The following is a 21,161-nucleotide window of genomic DNA, read 5'->3' on the forward strand; positions in this document are numbered from 1 at the left end:
TTACCCATGAACTGAAAACTGACCCTGAACCCTAAAAATACCCCTTTACCCAAAAACTGAAAACTGACCCTGAACACTAAAAATACCCCTTTACCCATGAACTGAAAACTGACTCTGAACCCTAAAAATACCCCTTTACCCAAAAACTGAAAACTGACCCTGAACCCTAAAAATACCCCTTTACCCAAAAACTGAAAACTGCCCCTAAACACTCAAAATACCCCTTTACCCAAAAACCCAAAAATGACCCTGAACCCTAAAAATACTCCTTAACCCAAAGTTAAATAATATTATTTAATTAGCAATTAATAATTAATTAACAATAACAATAAAGTAAATATATTAGCACATAAACTGTAATTAATATAATTTAATAATTAATATCATTTTTCCCCAATTAATTAATTAACAGTAACTAAAAATTATATATATAAATAAATTACTCTAATAATGTAATTAACTAACTAATATTATTTAATTACCAATTAATTACTAATTTAAAATATGTACCAAATTATATTAATTAACTAATTAATATTAATTATTTGCCAATTAATTCGTTATAAATATTTAAAAACATATATTAATTAATAAATTATTATTAAATTACTCCCCACCCTATTCCCCTATAAACCCACATCCCGCTACAGAAAATATATATCAATTAATCAATTAATTATTTCCCAATTAATCAATATTAATCAGCAAATAATTATAATTAATTAATTAATCCTACTAATTATTAATCAACTTACCATAATTAAATTACTTCCCACCCTATTCCCCTATTAACCCACAACCCGCTCCGGTACTAAAACATCAAATTTCCTTATAAATTTCTATATTATTATAGAAAATGTATACACATATAATAGTAATTATTTTAAATACTTAAATTAAACATATAACACATACATAATAAAAAACTATAAAATAATACAAATATCGATATTAGTGTCATCGAAATTATTAACATCGATATATATGCTATCGATATTACTAACTTCGATATTACTTACATCGATATTAAGTATTTCGATATTACTTACCTTGGGTCGATATTCTGTCCTACGATATTCTTGCCTTCGATATTATGCTCCTTCGATATTTCAGACTCGATATTATGGTAGGTCGATATTTCCAACTCGATATTTTGACTGTCTACCCTTTCTGGTATAAAGGGCCCAAGAATGAATTCAGACCCATTTTGGATTAAACCAGATAAGCAAATAGATACAGAAAGAAAAATACGGGATGCTAGCACTCCACTCAATCTCCCCACAACTCCATCCCACCGATTGGCAATACTCTATATATCTTCAAGATGCATATTTCCATGTGCCCACTGCTAAATAACATCAGTGGTTCCTGAGGTTCGTGGTTGCAAATGATCACTGTCGGTTCTAGGGCCTTCTGTTTGGCCTCAAATCAGCACTTATGACCATGTCAAAATGCATGGCAGTCGTCACAACCCATCTCAGGAGACAAAAGATCTTCATCTGATAGAGCCTTCTAGCCACAAATTCCTTACCTTACAATATTTCCCAGGCGTCACACAGGATCTGTAAATTTGTTTGCAATCCAGCTCTGCTTGGTGTCATCCGCTTTGGAAGTGACGTGCATTGTGCCTATATGGATTCCACCACCTTAGTGCACTGACCTTAGTTCCTTCTTTTCCACATTATCAGCGCAGATGTGGGTGACTGAATTTGTTTTAACTTTTTGCTGAACGCGATCAGTGTGCATTTTTTCTAAATTTTTAGACTATGTCCCCAAAGAAACCGACAGGTTTTAAGCCTTGTGGTAACTTCCACAGGGAAATGTCTGTGACAGACCCTCACTTGGTGTGTCTGTAGTGTCTGGAACGGACCACGACACAACAGCCTGTAGGAATTGCGGGTCCATGAATTCAAAGTCTATACGCGAGAGGGCCATTAAGCTTCTGGCTGCTCGGCAGGGGACTCTGCTCCGCTCCAGTTCCATATTTCCAGGGAGGATTCAGGACCACTCCTGGAGTTGCTCGCGCTGATCATCATCGCGATCCCAGACTGCTTCAGGTAAGTCCCACAAGAAGAAGTCCAAGATTTCCAAGCTGTCTTTGGCTTCTCTTTGTCAGTCCCATTCATCAGACAACTTAAGGGAATGATGCCACCAATCCAGTCCCCGCTCCTAGGTTGTTCCTGTGGATCCCACATCTGACACTGGGCCTGCTTCGCGTTTCCCAGATTTTCCTGGAGCTGAAATGGCGTGTCCAGCTTTGCGAATTTTATGAGGCAATGAGGTTCCATAAAGAGCCTTCAGTTCCTATGGGTTCAGAAGGGACTCCGACTGGGCCTCTGCTGGTGGGTCTGCCCTCTCGACCAATTGGGCCCTCAGGATCCTTTGGTGGATCCTGATCAGCCCCTGCATGACTTCGCCCCATCCTCTGAGGACTATTCCAGTGGTATCCCTCCCGGCGTCCGCAAACGCCCATCGATGGTGACAAACCCATCTGGATCTCCAACTCTGATAAGGAGGCAGACCTGTGTCTCCTGACTTTGGTTTCAATGCTGACCAAACCCACAAGGCCCGAAGTGAAGACAGAGCCTTATTCCCCTGAAGGGCCATTTGAAGAACATGAATGGAGGGGATCTGAGGAGCCCTATAGCTACTCCGACCCCCTAGCACAATCTGTGACCGATGACACCTGGTATGGGCACCTGGCTGATGGCACATGCTCCATTCGATCTGAGCTATTCTGGATATAATGCAATTTTGGGCTTATCCTCTGTAACAGCGAGTGCAGGATATTTGGCCTATGATTTAGATTTTCAGCCTATATCCTGGCTTTCTGTGAGACTCACTCTAAGGCAGCTGGGTTTCATAGCCTCATGCATCCTACTGGTAAAACATGCCCATTGTCATATGTTGGCTCTGCAGTAGGACCTGATGTCCCAGTGGCATAGCATCATGAGAATATCTTTGACCTGTGCCAGATATAGAATGGCACTACAAAATATCTGCAGTCGAGGCTCACAGACCGCAATTGGTTCAGTTGCAGACCTCTTTCTCTTCCTCATCCAGGGCTCACATTCATAGCAGTTGTATCACTTTAAGGTTGATGCAGCCATCTAGGAGAGGTGGAGATTCAAGGACCTTGGCCTCTGGCAGAGTCTCAGCTCCATGTCACCATATTGGATCTGAGAGCAATTCACGACAATGAGAATCTTTCATCCTTTTATCAAGTGGAGGTTAGTTCAGGTGTTCACAGACAACATCACAGCCATGTGGTATTGCAACAAGCAGGGCGAAGTGCGGTCGTGGACCCTTTGTCAAGAGTCTCTTGATATGGAGCATCACCACATTTTCGTGGCGGTTCATCATCTGGCGGGAACACAAGAGCAGACAAACTCAACCGTTGATGCCTCGTGGATCACGAATGGCGTCTCCATACATAGGTGGTGGAAGGTCTCTTCAGAGATTGTCTAACCTTGGTTAGATCTTTTCACCACTGCGGAGAATGTTTGCTGTCAACACTCCTGCATGCTAGATTTTCGAAAGCGGTTCTCGCTCAGAGACGCATTTTGTCTGGAATGGAGCTCAGAACTCCTTTCCACGAATACCACTCCTATCTATGTACTCAAGAAGATCAAGAAAAACCGGGCCCAAGTCATCTTAGTGGCCCTGGTTTAGACAAAGAGAGTATGGTATCCCAACTCCTGTGCATGAGTATCAGCCCTTCGATCAGGCTGCCCCTTCGGTAGTATCTCTAATGCAACAACAAGGACAGAGCAGAGTCCTGCATTTGAACCTGCACACTCTCCATCTACATGTGTGAAGATTGAGCGGCTACAATTGAGAGTTTTTGACCTCCATCCAGAAGTCTCAGATGCCATTTTGTCAGATAGGAGTTCCTCCACCAAAAGTATTTACCACTGCTGATAGGATAAGTGTGTAGCTTGATGCACTGCTAAATGTGTTGATCCTCTGTCGGCATCTTTGCCTGAAGTTCTATTTGCCTTATCCCTTACCCGACAAGGCCTTGCTTTGGGCACAGTTGAAGGGTAGCCTTCTGCCGTTTCAGCTTTTTTGTGTTGCTGGATCAACTTTCATATTTAAGTCACCTGTTGTGACTTGTTTCTTGAAAGCTTTCAAACGTATTTTCCCTCCTTTCCTTATGCCCCAATGGGATCTTAATTTAGTTCTCCCCTTTCTCATGTGTTCAGCATGTCAGCCTTTTCACAGCTGCCCTTTGAGATTGCTGACCATTGAAACAGTCTTTCTTGTGGCTATAACATCTACCAGAATGGTTAGGGAATTGCAGGAACTTTTGTTCATCCCTGTACACAACTTGTTTCCCAGATAGGCAGGTTCTTATGACCCATTTCTCAGTTTTCCCAAAGGTAGTTACACCTTTTTACGTTGGACAGAATATCACACTGCCTACTTTCATCGCCTCCCTCATCCTTCCAAGGAAGAGGAGAGACCCACCATCTGAAGCCATTGTTTAAAATTACTGTGCCATGCTTCTCTTTATGTTAGTGTCTCCATTATAGTCCGTCACCAGCACACACCCTTACAGCATGACTCACACAGAACTCAAATAAGCATTCAAATAGCGTTCTCAATATTAGCAACAGTTACACTCCTCTCGTGCACAGTAAGCCAAATGGCAGATTCTATTTTAATACTGTTTCTGGCCAACTTTGTACTGCTTAAATATTGCTGATTTTCCATGCACATTCACCAAGACAAATGATGATCCAGTGGATGGTTGTGAAAGAGGGGAACATGTTGGCTGGCTAACGACAGTCGGAGCTTACCCAAAGGACCCTTTGTGGTTACAAAGCCTCTGGGTAGGAGTAGAGAGGATGGGTCGGCGCACCTGGGAGCTTCCAAGAGATGGTTGATTTATGCCACCAGGAGTGCTTGCTGTGTGCAGGAAGCCTGTGTTGTGCTGAAATCATGCTGAATGAGAGCTCTATCAATAGATGAGGGATCTGACGGCAGCAGTGCCTGGTGCTAGCATCGACAGATCTAGCACAAGCACGGGCACGCAGAAGAGATGCCAAGACGGACCTGCTTGGATGGCAAGAAGGAGGCAGTTAGCACTCTGCTGAATTCCCTAGGTGGCCCCCCTTGGTGGAGCAAAGGCAATGAGGCCATGGCTGGATTTGAAGAGCGGGTGCAGGTAGGGGACTCTCAGGGTGTATGGACACAGCAGGCATTTCATTTGAGAACCCAGTTGTGGGCACACTCAGTGGCCAAGGAAGTTCCAGTTGAGGCTCCAACCAGCAGGAGGCACATCTGCAGCACATAAACGGGGCTTGGGGAAAAAGCCCAGTCAAGTCTGTTTTGTGGAGCTCTTGGTCTCCCAGGAATTACAAGATCCCCCGGGAAGTTATAGGCTCCCTTTAAAGTTTTCTTTTTCTTATAGATGACTGTGATAGCGGAAGAGCCAGTGGAGGGTCTGGGAGATCTATTGGCAGGAAACAACATCAGTCAACCCCATTAGATCCTGTTCTCCCTCAATTCCTTTTTTAAAATCATGGCAATAAGAGGGGATCAAGCCAAGTCAGAGGAAGGATAGACATTAAAGTCAATGCAAGCGCCTTCAGATCAGGATGTTGCCACTTGTACGGACTTCCCCATCGACCAATCCAGACAAGATGCAGATTGTGCACTTGCATCACAGGAAGCATAAAATGTAGATTTTTCGTATCCCTCCCCAGGTGTCATTAAGTAGGAGAATCATAACTGATAGTTCTTTGGAGTCCCAGTTGAGAAGAGATATCAGCCCTCAAGTGGCTAGTCAATGGGCCCCCTAGGGTGGATGACCCGTTAGTTCAGATTGGATCATTTCCCAACCAGGCTGGTGGGACAGGCCAAAGATGCAGGGGTTCCAAACACCCTTGAATAGACCCTTGAATAGATCCTTGTAGGTCTTCGCTAGGAGATGCAGAGGGGGTTCGCTATATCGCCATCCAATCAAAAACTGATTCAGAGTGTTTTCATGCCCTGGAAGGAAAGCTGGATGACGTCGGTAAGAGGACTTAGGTGCTTAAGTTGAATGTGGAAAGGTTGGCTCAGGAGGTTAGAAGGAACTCTACTGACTTAAAGGCACTTAAGTTTCAGAATCATAACTTGCAAGACAACTTGGAGCTGCTGGAAAATCACTTCATGATTAACCTCCGGGGAGGTTAAAGAGGGCCAAAAGGGTAGTCCGAGGTGGATCTTTTAAAAAAAATACAAAGGATCCTTAGGGACTCTTATAAGCGGTCGAAGGGCGATCATAAACCCAGAAATATTTGGTTGAATTTTTTGTCTTTTGTCATAGTGTACCAAGGAGCGTATCCTGAGTCTAACCCTGAGACAAGTGGAGTTGGTAGGGGTGGGTTTTTCATATACTATTAGATGATATATATGCAGGGCCACTGAACAGAGGCAGTGGGAGTTGGATCAGACAGAAGAGGGGGGAGTTGCAGAAGCTAGATGCTATGGTTCAGTTGAGGTTTCCGGCTATGGTCAGAGTTATGTGGACGAGATGCAAAATATCAGGCAGACCGAGCAGGCAGATGACCTCATGAAAAAAAAACATAGCTCGCCCCAGGGCCAATGAAGAACCCCACACCCTGTTTCTCCTTCTAATTAGAAGCTCTGATATGTTTTCAGATGTTGTTAACTTCCACTTCTTTTTAGTTTCTTTTGGTTTTGGTTATAATGGAGGTGTCTGCCAGATATCACAGTATTTAATACATTAAATTGGGGGTGAGGCCTGAATTGTCATAGATGGATATGCCACTACTAGTAGCTGTGGGTATTCTGGGGGGGTTTGAGGGAGGGCACAGGGTTGGACTGTGTGGGGTGTATGAGAAAAACTGAGAAAAAGACAACAAAAGGGTAGTTGAAAACATTGTTCTTGTAGCCATTGTAGTTACTTTAGAGTTAGTTCTGTTATTTTCATTATTAGCCTAATGATTTGTAGCAGTGCAAGAGGTGGTTATGTAGTTGATAATGTGGGTGGAGATTTTAAATAAAATGCGTATAGGGCAAAGGACATAGGGATAGTGACTTGGAATGAAAATTGCCTCTGGTGTAGAGGGAGACAGTACTTGCAAGTTAGTCAGGCCCGCATCATAGTTTTACAGGAGATAAATTTGTCTGCATCGGAATGTAAGGACCTTTGTAATTGCTAAGGGTGGGTTAATCAGGTAGTATGTTATGACCAATCTCTGTCCACTAAGGGAGTGACACTTCTCAGGAACAACACAGGTATAAATATGGTGGATTTTAATATTGATTGTTCAGGCAGGTGGGTTATTGGTAAGCCGATTTTAAGGCAGTTTAAGTGTACATTTGCAAGCATTTACAGCCCTAATTGTGATACATTGCCAAATACCCAGTCCCGACCCCGCCGCACAAAAACATTTACAGCAGTCTACTCAGTGCTGCATTCCTTAGTCCCCATTGTTGGTCTCTCAACTGTGTCCCATGCACCCTCCGACCCCTTATTGAGCATATAACACAACTGCATGATCACTGTAGCCGCCCAACTTCGCTAGTCATGAATAATTCTGAACCCACAACAGTTAATGTTTCTTGCGGCTGTTGCCCTACAGCCGGATTCACAGGAAGGAGCTGGGAACCCCCTTCCTAACGTATCCCAGTCCCTAGTGCATTTAGTTACCTGCGTCTGATTGGCCCTGAACCCGCCACCCTCCACATGTCTTTCAGCCAGCCACACTGCTCCCACAAGTGTCCATTGTCCTACCATTTCAGTCCTGTTCTTCCAGTGTGCTACCCTCCGTAGCCTCCGACGGTCGCCTGACCGGGTTCTCTCATTGTTCTTTCGACCAGCCTTTCAGGGCCTGTTGCAAGGCCTTCGGATCAGTGAAGATGTGAGATCAGCCTTGCCGAATCACACAGAGTTCAGCAGGATACAGCATGGCGTAGTCTATGCACATTTCATGCAATTGCCTTTTCAGTGGAGCAAAGTGCATGCGAGCTTCCTGCACTCTCATCGTGAAATCAGGGTATAGAGTTATTTCCGAACCTTCAAACTGCAGACACTTCTTCTCCCGGGCGACGCGAAATGCCGCATCCCTGTCTCCATAGTTGAGCAGTTTAGCAATTATAGGTCGTGGGTGGCGCCCGGTGGCGGTCTGGGGCCCAAAGACCTATGCGCTCGTCCACTACAAACATCGGGGAGAAGACACCTTCCCCCAGGAGAGTGACCAACAGCTTCTCGACGAACATTTCCATATTTCCGGTGGGAGACGTCTCCATCAGGCCTGTAATCCTCAGGTTGCTGCGTCATGAGTGAGCTTCTAGATCCTCCGTTTTGTCCTTTAGGGCTTGCATGACCTTTTCCATTTTTTAAGGTCTGTATCGAGGGTGGTGTGCGCCTCTTCCACCTCCGTGAGTCTTCTCTCTGACATATCCAGTCTCTCTGCATGTTTATCTATTCTCTCCACCATCCGATCCATTCTGTATGTCAATGCGTCCATTTTCATGCCCAGGGTTGCGATACCGCTTTGTAAACTCTTTTCCATAGAGAGTAGAAGACTCTATATATCCTTTCCAGACTCATCGCTTTCTGCTACCTGCCTTCTCGCAGTCTCGATATCAGCTGCGTCGTGATATTTAGAACGCTTCTGTTCGAATGTCAATTTAGACTGGGTCTTGTCACCCCTTCCCATCCTGGCAATGGGTCTGTGCCACCCAGTCGCTGTTCTCCGGTCGCTTCGCCCTGCAATCCAACTCCGGAGCGAGGGGACGCCGCTGCCACCCCAACTACAAGATCTCCCCTCCAAATCATGATTTCACCTCAGCTTGTGTCAGTCGTCCTCAGGCTTCCTCAATTCCCGTTTTTGGGCTCAACACTCCAGACCACTCAGACTGCCTCAGCCTCCCTCCTACTTCGTGCCGCGTGTGTCGTCACGCCGCCTCAACTAGGCATCATTCACCCTGCGGAATCGCGCTTCATGTGTTCCGGGTTTCGCTCTACAACGCCTCTCAGTCTGCCAGCAAACACCCATTCCCGGGTTCACCCTTGGTGGTGCAGTGCTATCGAAGTCGCCACCACGCCTCCAGACCTTCTGCATTGCCGCTAAACCGGGCTGTCCGCGGCCGTGCGCTCCGCAGCCCCCTCTCTCTAACTATCCCTCTGCCAATGGCGTGAAGCTGCTGGTATTGCAGTGTCCCCCGTACCTCAGGGGGCTATGATGAGAGGGGGGGGATGACCGGTCCGTGAGCTCCGCTACAGGGTGGCACTATATCCAGCCTGCGGGTAGGTTAGCACTAAGCGCACTCGCCACCAGTGCCCTACTCCTAACTGAATCTCTCTGACCATGCTCTCGTTCCTCCAGGGTTTATTCTCTGCCCAGGCCTTCAGGATTCTGACCAGAATGAGGCTCCCCACAGTGTCTGCAGGGCCCACCACCGATCCTAGGTGTGCCCCAATCCTTTACCCCGTAAGCGCATTTGGGGGGCCGCAGAGCACCCTCCCGCACCTGCGTGCGCAGCGGCCTCTGCAATGGAGGCGCTGTGCCCCTTACTCTGTCCCATCAGGTCTCCTCCAATGCCCGTAAGTTTGTGGGGGGGGTGCGCACCAAGGGGAGTTGTATTACAAGCTCCAGGCGCTCCACGTCGCAGCGGCTCCCTCCTGCCCAACCTCTGCAGTCCGGTGTACCGGGCCGGCAGAGGCAGCCGTAGTATGCCACCCGCCCACTCGCCTCCTGGCTCCCAGCTCACCTCCACTCCCGGGAGACCGCGGGGGTGTTCCGTAAGCGGTCCTTGCGTGTGTGTACCTTAACACATGCGATGGCGCCGACAATCTCTCCAGCAGACTCCGGCCCTGTCCAGCAGCCAAGAGCCGGGCCGCACGTCCGGTGATGCAACTCTGCCTACCCTCTCACTTTAGGCTGTCGGCCGGCGGCCCAGATACCACCTCCGATACTCGGGTCCACCGGTGATTCTCCCTCTCTGGAATAAATTCTTGCGAATGAGGGCAGAAATCTTCAGACTGCTGTCGGATCATTAAAGGATAGTGTTGCGACGGAATAGAGCCCCGGGCTCAAGCGGCCATCTTGGTCGCGAGCAAGCTCCGCCCCCATCATGTGCTGATTTTTGCATGTCAGTATCATGTACATTTTAATGCATATGTGCTTACATTAACAAATACCCTCCCCTCAAGTTAAATGAGACAAGTATTACTCACATTTATTTCTGTACATGGCCACACAAATAGTTTGCCCATATCAAGGTAATATTTTTTACAATCCTAACTCTTTTTGTTTTGGATGAGGCACGCTCATATGTGCCTCGTCCCCCAACCTACACCTTTACAAACTAGATCTTACCAACTCACGGTCCATGCTTTTTGGTTAACAAGGACTTTCCATTTTACAACCCACTTTGTCCCTTGAGGACTTAACTTTCAAAGATGACTTATTAGCATATTTTACTAATTCTACATCATTTCTGACATCAATAGTGCTATGTTTGCCAATTACATGGCATTTGCTCCATAGTCTATTCTTTAGGGTTGTATTAGAACTAGCTTTAACTAGGGCACTTTTAATATTAACCCTCTCTTTCTATGTGACATCAAGTTACTGTCCATATCACTAATATAATAATTGCATGGTTAACTTCTGATACTAGTCTCCATGCTTACAAGAGGACCAGTCTTACTCGGGCATGTTAAATATTACTATTTCTTTCCCCACAATATTTAGGGTATAATTTTGAATCCATCATTAGAATAGATAGGGCTTGGCAACGCTCTAGAAACCATTTTGCGAACCTATATCTTGACAAAGCCTTATGTACAGCAGCACTCTTTACAACAAACACTCTCCCTAGAATACAAAGGACTGCATACTCTTAATAGTTGTTGATAGCTGTCTCTGAAGCTCAGTAGCTCAATCTTCAAGCTCATGCTTAGCTAGTCTACACCATGTACACCTAAGGTAAATGGAACTGATTTCTGTATGTTTTGTTTTTAGAGCTTGCAGTCAGGCATTTCTGTAAAACTGATTTATCAGATAGTTCTTTTCTTAGATTGGATATTTTTATTTTATGTGCTTTTGAACAGTTGTCACATCCTTCACACTGGAATTTAACTGTTACCTCAGGCTCATTCAGCATAAACCAGAGGCAAAATATTCTTTCTCAATTCAGACATAGCTAAGCATAGCTAAAATGTGGTTCACATTTTTGACAAAATGCGTAATGTGTGTTACTCCAGTATTGTAACTTTCATAGATTGCCATGGCTTGTGTCATTCCCCGTCGTCGGAATGGGAGTCCCGGTAACCAAAAATAACATAGCAGTAGGTACAAAAGAAAAGGAAAAGGCCTAGGCCTCATCTCATTTTGTAGCATATCCACCTCTTTTTGTAAAAGAGACAAAAATAATGCAACAACCAATCAGATTAGCCTCACCCCATAGAACCCTCCTGAGAGAACCTCAGAGCCTCAGATTTTCTACCGCACGTTGTACAAGGGAGTCTCCTTTGAGCTCTGCTCACTTCAACTCTATTCTACTGCAGTTTTTTCATCAGAATTGTTTGATATTTCTTCTTGGAATGTCTGACAAAGAGAAAATGGCCCTTTTTAAGGCTCTTTCCACCTGTGGCAATAAAAGGTTGTATGTGGAGGACAGGCATAAAGACTGCATCTACTGCCTGTATCCGGACCACAAGACAGGGGACTGCAAAATCTGCTGCACCTTTTCAGCAAAGACTCTCCGGGACAGTGAGGGTCACCTCCTCACCTGGCTCCAAAAGCTGAATTCAGGGAAGGAAACACTGTCAAGTTACAGCGAAGATTCATCATCTGCCACTTCGTCCAGAAGGTCAGTTAAGAAGGGTAGGGCTTCCCCTTCACCATCTACAGACCGCCACGCAAAGGCCTCAAAAAAGACCCCCGTGAGTCTGAGAGCCTGAGTCCTAGCAAATATCCTCACCATGGTGCAAAGGATAGGGAAGGACCGTCTTCAGCAGCAGCAGTGGTGGAGTCTGCTATGCCTTTCAAAAAGCCTTCTTCTCTGACATCTGAGAAGTCTGACAAAGATACTCAATCGTCGACGATGGGGAGGCATTATTTGGTAAACATATTGATGATGCCCTCCAAGACATCAAAAAGGATACAGAGACAGCAAGATCATTGGGAACCCTACAATATCGAAAGATTCCTTTCCGTGGAGCCAGAGGAAGAAGTACTACAACCTACAGGGGTTCATACCAGCAGCAACGCCATCCTTCTTATAGTTCAACGTCTCAGTCTTATCGTCCATCTTCCATCAGAGACAAGGCCAGTCTTCTTCTTTCTCTAGGTCTAACTAGAGGGAAACAAAATCGCCTGGGGCGTGACACCACTAAGCGACAATAGCGGCGTACTGGCTCTTCCTGCTGTACCCCCTCCCGGATTACATCTGTGGGAGGCAGGGTTTCTCAATACCTCCACAACTGGTAACGGATAACATCAGACTGTTGGGTACTCAACATCATTCATGGTGGCCATATGCTAGAGTTTGTTCATCTTCCACCTTCCAAGCCCCATGCAGCCATGCCTTCGAAACATCTGCGTCTTCTGCGGCTCGAAGTTCATCAGAGGCTCCTCAGGGGAGCTGTAGAGCTGGTCCCATTTTCTCAGAAGGGAGAGGGTTTCTACTCCGGATTTTTTCTGGTCAAGAAGACGCTGGAGAAATGGCGCCCCATTTTAGATCTCAGGGAGCTGAACACCTATCTCATAAGACAATCCTATCGGATGGTGTCTCTCCAGGACATTTTATGTCTCCTCAATCCTGGAGACTTTATGGCCACTCTCGATCTCGAGGATGCGTATTTTCACATACCTATTCATCCAGCCCACAGGAGGTTTCTACGGTTTACAGTAGTTTAAGGCAGCGCTGGGACGCCTCCGGGCAGCCATGCGCTTTAGAAATCCCGTTTTCATTTCATTTCATTTCATTTCATTTCACAATAGCCAAGAGCCACTTCCAGTTCAAGGTTCTACCTTTTGGACTTCAAACTGATTCGAGGATCTTTACCAAAGTGTTGGCGTCGGTGGCAGCCTTCCTTAGGAAGCAGCATTTTCAGGTCTTTCCCTACATGGACGATTGGTTGCTGAAGGCCCCGACCAGACGTGCAGCGGAAGAAACCGTCGGTGCATGCACGCGTCTGTTCAGCAATCTGGGCCTGACTCTCAACTGGGAGAAGTCATCTCTCTGTCCGTCCACGGAAGCGCGATTCCTAGGGCCATCCTGGACATGTCTCTCAGCAAGGCTTCTCCATCCCTCGAAAGGCAAGAGAAACTGATGTCCATGGCTCAGTTGTTGCGAAGAAGAAAGCATATTTCAGTTTGCGGTTACAAATCCCTGCTAGGAACAATTTACTCTTACATTCCTTAAATACCTCACTGTAGGTTGCGGATGCATGCACTTCAGGAGCAGCTCGACCTGCAATGGCGACAAGTAGACGGATCCTTCGACGACAAGGTGGTGATCACTCTGGCTATGAAAAAGGCCGCTTTGTGGTGGACGAAGGTAGAAAATATATCCCAAGGTCTATCCTTCGTAACCAATCCAACTCCTCAGGTAGTGACTACAGATGCCTCACTGGAAGGCTAGGGCGCGGTACTACAGGACTTACATGTAAGTGGACATTGGTTGCCACAGCACCGCCTTCTCCATATCAATCTCCTGGAACTCAGAGCGATTTGTCTGGCACTACGGGCCTTTCTTTCTCGGCTGCAGGGATTGGCGGTTCTCGTCCGCTCAGACATCACTACAGCCATGCACTACATAAACAAAGAAGAGGGTACCAGATCTTGTCTGTTGTCACAGGACGCACAGAGGATTTGGGAGTGGGCTATCCTTCACAGGATATCACTGAAGGTGGAACATCTTCTGCAGACATGCTCAGCAGGCTGTCATCAGTCAGCCACGAATGGGAACTGAACCAGACTGTCTTAGAGGAAATTTTTCACTGGTGGGGCAGACACTCAATAGACCTCTTTGCCAGCCCGGAGAACAAAAAATGCCAGTTTTACGCCAGCAAGCTACACCATCACGGTTCGCTGGGGAATGCCCTTTCGATAGCCTGGTCAGGCGCATTTGTATACGCTTTTCCCTCCATTCCTTTGATACCCAGAATACTCAGGAAGATCAAAACAGAGCCGTGCATGATGATCCTAATAGCTCCAGCTTGGCCGAGGCAGTTCTGGTTCACAGAACTTTACCTCCTCTCCCTGGACCCTCCACGACTGCTACGGACGGTCCCAGACCTTCTCAAAATGTAACAGGGCCAGGTCTTGCATCCGGACCCTCGCTCCTCACACCTGTTGGCTCCTGAGCAGCGAGAGTTTCTTGGGCTAGATCTCTCGGAGGAGATTAAGGACGTTCTCTCTCAGGCCAGAGCTCCTTCTACTAACAAGACTTAGCGTTTAAAATGGAAGCGATTCTGTATCTGGTGTCAGCAGGAGGATTTCGATTCTTTTTCATCTCAACTTCATCAAGTTCTTCCATATTTCCTGTCTTTGGCTAAATCGGGGCTGGCTCATTCATCCATAAAGGTTCATTTGGCTGCAATTTCTCGATATAGGCGCACTGCATCTGGACCTTCTCTCGGGTCAGCCAGGATTGTCAAGCAGTTTCTCATGGGCCTCTTTAGAGTCTTTCCTCCAGTGAGGCCTCCTCCTCCTATGTGGCATTTGAATTTGGTTCTCACCCAGCTGATGAAGCACCCCTTTGAGCCGATTCATCGAGCAGATTTGAAATTCCTCTCTTGGAAGGTGGCGCTTCTCCTCGCTCTCACGTCTGAAAGAAGAATGGGTGAGTTACAGGCTCTGACGATTAAGGAACCCTTCCTTCAATTCAAGAAAAATACAGTGATTCTAAGGGCTAATCCAAAGTTCATAACTAAGGTGCCTTCCGACTTTCATTTAAATGAGCCGGTGATTCTTAAGGCTTTCTTCCCTCAGCCCTCTACGCCGGCGGAAAGAGCACTCTACTCTCTGGATGTACAGAGATGTTTGAAGTTCTATCTGGACCGTACTGAAGAATTCCAAAAATCTTCTCAACTGTTTGTTTCATTTAGCGCTCCCTGAAGGGCGTGCCCCTGTCCAAGCAGGGGATTGCTCCGTGGGTGGCTAGTGCTATACGGTTTTGTCATTCGGCAGCGGGCAAACCCCTATGGGGTAGAGTCCGAGCGCATTCTACAAGGTCCATGGCGTTTTCTACGGCCCTTTTTTTGTTGGGGTCCGGATCAAAGATATCTGCAGGGCTGCAACTCGGAGCAGCACTCACACCTTTACAAGACATTACTGCCTGGAGGCCTCAACACAGGAAGATACAGCTGTAGGCCAGGCAGCCCTGAGGAACCGCTTCCATTGAGTGGTGAGATATCCTTTCTTCCCTCCATCCTTTCTTCTTGTTATTGGCACATTTTGATTTTGGGTTTATATGTACATTTGCTGTTTATTCTTAATGTTATTGCACTGTTGTTAATGTTTTTGCTTGATGCATTCTTTAAAAAAACAAAAAAAGGATAGGAGAGGTTGACACAAAAATGAGAGATCAAAATGTGCTTCTGACTGCTAGCTACTTTGATACAAGTTATAGGAATCTATGAAAGTTCCAATACTGGAGTTAGAAAGCAAGATACTTACCTGTGACTTTGGTGATCCAGTATTGGTAACTTTCATAGATTCCCATGCGCCCACTCTCCTTCCCTGGGGAAGCTCAGCCTTCAGCATGTTTGGTTATACTGTTACACAACGGCTACGAAAATCTGAGGCTCTGAGGTTCTCTCAGAAGGGTTCTATGGGGTGAGGCTAATCTGATTGGTTGTTGCATTATTTTGGTCTCTTTTACAAAAAGAGGTGGATATGCTACAAAATGAGATGAGGCCTAGGCCTTTTCTTTCTCTTTCGTACCTACTGCTATGTTATATTTGGTTACCGGGACTCCCATTCCGACGACAGGGAATGATACAAGCCATGGGAATCTATGAAAGTTACCAATACTGGAGAACCAAAGTTACAGGTAAGTAACTTGTTTTCTTCATGTTCCTTTGACATTCTTAAATAATTGAAATGCAGTATGTAAGCTCCAGTTAAAATAAATAAATGATTTCTTAGGGTGCTAATATTTGAATGAGCGCAGGTCTAGTCCCAGAGCTGCTGAAGGTGCATATTATCATCTAATTTCTATTTGCCAGAGAGAAGCACAGATAAAGTTCCATGTGCTCCTGACGTCCTATGAGCTGATCACCATAGACCAAGCAGCTCTTGGTTCCATCCGTTGGGCATGTTTGGTAGTGGATGAAGCACACCGGCTGAAAAACAACCAGTCCAAGGTAAGATAATGAATTGCAACACCTTCAGATCAGCAGCTATAGAACTTATGGAGAGCTGTAATATCTATTACTAGAGCTGGTATGATGTATAGTTGTAACAAGCACAAATCAGTTTATGCACTGTGATACTGTAGAAACTCTAGGCTGTCACATTAAGTCAAAGTTCTTTTTGCCAGTGTTGGACATTTCATTAATCCACTTAAAATATTCACAATAATTAGAGTGACTGTACTCACTACATTTAACATGGCAGCATTAAAGGCTTAACTGCTGCCCCTCCTGCTTCTATCAGAGTGTTCTATGCTGGGAGACCTTCAGTCACTGTGTTAATGAGGACGAGGAATGTTAACTGCAGTACATTTTATTACGAGTCTACAGCTTGAGGTAATGAAAGGAAAGACGATGCAGTTGATGGCAATCCTTTTATTGGGCCTTGTAAGATGCTCACAGCTATCCATTTGGATGAGATGATTTGATGGTTCTTTTCTGAAGGATAGTTATAGCTGCAGATTTGAATGTCCCCAGGTGCCAGCCTTGATCTGGAGAGTTCTTTATTAATGGTTCAGTGAGCTGACAGGTGGTGCAGTGTGGCTCTGCAGTAACTCCAAACCACCCACAAGTGACATATTGGAGCGCATAGAAGCAACACCCCAGCACAATTACTTCAGTTCTTTTTTTATGCACCCTTTGACGCAGATCTGTAGCTCCACTTCCAACTTCCTCAGTTTATCAATGACTTTAACATTTGGAAGCTGTGCTAGGGAATGATGTCCTCACCAAAACTACTGGATTCAAACTGTGCTGTGTCACCAGGAAATAGATGTCTGTCGCAGACTCACATAAGGTGTATTTACTGTGCATGGGTGGGCACATATTTAAAATTGTGCATGGTGTGCTCTCATGCACCGGGATGCAAAACTTATGTCACTGAGCAGAAGACGGTATTGTGGTCATAGCTAGGTCCCACTCTAAGTACAGGCTCAGCTGCAGTCCCAAATTTTAGGCCACATTCCCTCCAAAAATTCAACTTCTCATTTTAAATATTCCCCTAAGTGCTGGTTTAGACAAAAGCACAAGAGAGCCAAGTGGTACTTAACCCCATCCTTCCACTCAACGTCTAGTGAGAAGGTGCAAGGGCATCAAGATATAGATGTATCTCTCCAATGGCCAAATCTCCCTGACCACAGTCGACTCCACAGCATATAACAACCTTTAAGGAGGCTGTGCCAGGCAGATCTAAAGTACTTTGGGGGCCCTGGGCCAAACATAAATTGGGGGCCCCTGCTCAGCACAACTCTTGAATGTATTATCCACTTTTAGCTCATTTATTCACTCAACGACTCTGGTTGTATCATTGACAACTCTCTTCTTTGGCTAGCTTACATGTGTGCCCAACAGAAGAGCAAGCAGTTTCTCTTTGGCTGGCCAGCACCAGAGAAACAGAAAGATTATCAGTTTGACCCAGCCATTGCATGTGGTTCTGTTGACTGTTGTCACACCTTTTAGCCTGTGTATATGGTGAGTGCATCTTGTTTACTACACTCCAGTTTGTGCTATGTGAGGAACAGAAGAACAGCAGCTCCATGTGGATAGTGCAATCATGGAGGTAGTGTATGATGAGACACAGCTCATTGACATATGGCCTACCTGTCACATAAGCAGATAGAGTAGTGGTCCTACCAAACCTTCCACTCACAATGTATGCTGTTACACTAAAGCTAGTCTGTCAGAGACAGTCAGGTACACAGCACTGATGGGTGCTTTTGTTTATTGCACTTCCTGTACTATGAGCGACAGGTATTCAGAGTTAGGAAGCAGCGAGCTGTGATCACACCACCTGCCAGCAGCCCCAAAAGGAAGAAGCAATCACAGAGGAACCACTCCATTCCAATATTTACTACACAGTAAGGGCAATATTTATTAAGCTCTTACATTGCCATTGTGTCGCTCAGGCAACACAAGAGCTAAATTCAGATTTACCAATCCATGCAAAGCCACCTTGTGTTGCTCTGCGTGGATTGGTAAATCCAGAGTAATGAAAGGCAGTGGATGTCGCTGCCTTGCCTTACTCTGCATCAGGAAGGCGCTACATGGGTAGAGAGGGGTGTTCTCACTCATCTGCCCATGCTTTTTGGCACTTCCCAGATTTGCTAAGAGTAGAAAACCTGGGAATGCATCAAAATCGAACACCTTCCAAATAGAGGCTCAATGAGGATACAAATATCTTTATTGTTCCTCATTTTTAACTCTTTTCAAGTGTGCTGCATTGTGTAGCACACATAGAAAGAGGAGACCACTTCTTAGGATTGGTTTTGTGCAGGAAGATGTTCCTTCCTGCACAGAAACATTGCTGTCTGTAATAGTGGAAGGGGGCTTGCACCAGCACAGAGTGAGAGCAGGAATGTGCCATATACTAGTAGATATGGTGCCTGTGTCGGCTAAAAAAAAAAGTAAGTAAACCAACTGGTTATTTTATAACTCTAGACAGTGTTGACGCTGTCCTGAAAGTGTATTGAGGGGTCCCCATTAAAGGAGTAGCCCTGGGCTAGAACCCACTTAACCTGTGCCTTAATACGTCTGTGGGCTTTGCTGTAGATCTTTATGGTGCTTCTGGCTTCCTCTACTGTGCCTTCGGGCCCCATGGAGCCACAAGCGCCTTTAGTCAGACTCCAGGAGGCTGGTCCTTCCCTGATACCAATTGCCCATGTGGGGTCAGTTGCTGAGCCAACCCACACTCAGGTGCTAAATTTGACTCTAGAACCGAGTTTCCTGCCAGTTCCTACTGTACCGACTTCACCAGCGTGAATTGAGAAGCTGATCACAATGCCCATCTTTGACCCTTAACCAACGTCAACGTCACTCTGAATTCACAAAGGCGCAAATGGTGGTTATACAAACTTATTCCGAAACAATTTTTGTTCCCCCGACCACTGTACCAGCAGATGATTCACATTATTTTTGGTTCTGACTCTACCTGAGATACTGATGCTGAGGAAGGGAACAGGTTCCATCACCCTCACTACACTGAGAATTTATTATATCTAGATTTAGAAAAAGGTAGTGGGCTAGAAATGTCTCCTCAAGTAGAATTACACCCGCTACCTGGGAAGAAAACACTTCATTTGCTATGGTATTTCAGAGAGCAGATAAGACACTTGAATCACAGTTACTGACTGTAGAAATTAAGGAAATCTCAGTGAGATACTTCAACCATGGCCTCATTCTGCAGGGCTGTTGTTATCGTTTAATGAAGCTCTTACGGATGCCCTTTTGCCTGCTTGGATCTAAACCTTGCTCATGTCTGGAAGTCAGTCAGCATAGTCCCGGCCCCAGGTGATCCAGTCTTTCCAAGCGCCTGACTCTGGAGATCCCAATTTTCTGAAGAAACTTCTAACCACAGATTCCTCAGGTGCAAGACTGGATCCAGACGTTTTCACAGCAGTGCTCCTACACACTGCTGTGTGGTGCAGTATGGTTCCGCCTTGGCCCTCTCCAGAATTAACAGAGTGGAGCTGTATTTAAGCACCATTCCTGTAAGTCTCTGTCAGTTGCTTTCTTTCTGTGCCTTCGAATGTGGATCTAGATCACTGCTTTGTTTATTATCAGTTGACTATTTTTTCCAAATTTAAATCCAGTGTGCAAGGTAATGGCGTCCCCCTCAAAGAAGGCAGGGTTCAAACTAAGAAGTTTTCTGGATTTTTCAAGGCATAAACCAGAAATAGGCTTTCTAGATATCCTGACAATAAAGACTTTGTCAATATGCCAACCTCAGAAAGAAAGTCAGTTGGACTGCAACCACCTCGCAACACACTGAGCACTATTTCAGTGAGATACTCACAATCAAGACCAATATGAATCTAAGGATACATTTTAAAGATTCATCATTATATTCTAGTGCATCCATTATGAATAGTAATTGTGATAAAAATCAATAACAAAAATAGCAGGCTCGATATTTACCAAGAAAGCCCACTAGAAGCCAGGGATTTAAAAAAAATTGATTTAGGGGTGGGCGCTGCCCAAGATGGGCATACCAATACCCTACCAGCAAAATTCCAGTGTTTCTGCCCCCCCCCCCCCACCACCACTTGATGCCAGGGACTATTTGTCATATTTTACTTAAGGGTGGGGCCTGCCCGAGATGGGCATGCCAATGCCGCCCTGTAAAATTCCACAGTCTTTCTGCCCCCACAGGAGGCAGATGAGGCAATAGCCCCCGATCTGCCCCGGGGGGGAGGGGGCCTTGGGGGCAGAAAGCACATTAGGCACCAGGTAATATTTGTTTTATATGTATAGCAGTGGGGGCTGCCCAAAATGGGAAGCGAATGCCCCCACCCCCAAAACAAATTCAACAGTCTTTCTGCCCCTCCAGAGGCAGATGGAGCAATAAATAGCCCCTGATCTGCCCCACGGGGAAGACAGAGAGCCTACTAGGCAATTGGGATTGTTTTTCTTTTTATATGTAGGGGTGGGGGCTGCCCAAAATGGGCATGCCAATGCCCCAATCACACCAAAAACTATTGCCACAACATTTCTGCCTCCCCCAGGAGGTAGATGGGGGCAATAGTCCCTAATCTGCACCCGGGGGGTGAGGGGGGGGGGCAGAAAGCCCACTAGGCACCAGGGATTTAAAAAAAAATACATTTATATGTAGGTGTGGAGGCTGCCAAGAATGGGCATGCTAATGTCTCCACCCCCAAAAAAGGCTTTCTGCCCCCTGAAAGGCAGATCGGGGCAATAGCCCTCCATCTTCTCCCAGCGGGAACAGAAAGCCCACTAGACCCCAGGGATATGTTAATGGGCATGCCAGTGAGAAGCC

At 45.8% G+C, this 21,161-nt stretch overlaps 1 protein-coding gene across 3 annotated transcripts in view; it reads left to right on the forward strand.

Annotated features, from left to right (window-relative positions):
• CHD3 (chromodomain helicase DNA binding protein 3) overlaps nucleotides 1–21,161 on the forward strand; it is an 813,321-nt gene that overhangs the window by 325,143 nt on the left and 467,017 nt on the right. For all 3 annotated transcript variants that reach the window (XM_086946072.1, XM_086946074.1, XM_086946073.1), the window contains exon 16: nucleotides 16,205–16,342. In XM_086946072.1, the coding sequence (XP_086802198.1) occupies nucleotides 16,205–16,342 (138 nt within the window). The remainder of the gene's footprint in view (nucleotides 1–16,204; nucleotides 16,343–21,161) is intronic.

This window comes from Lissotriton vulgaris, chromosome 12 (assembly GCF_964263255.1).
Source record: "Lissotriton vulgaris chromosome 12, aLisVul1.2, whole genome shotgun sequence".
In the NCBI taxonomy this organism is placed as follows: Eukaryota; Metazoa; Chordata; class Amphibia; order Caudata; family Salamandridae; genus Lissotriton; species Lissotriton vulgaris.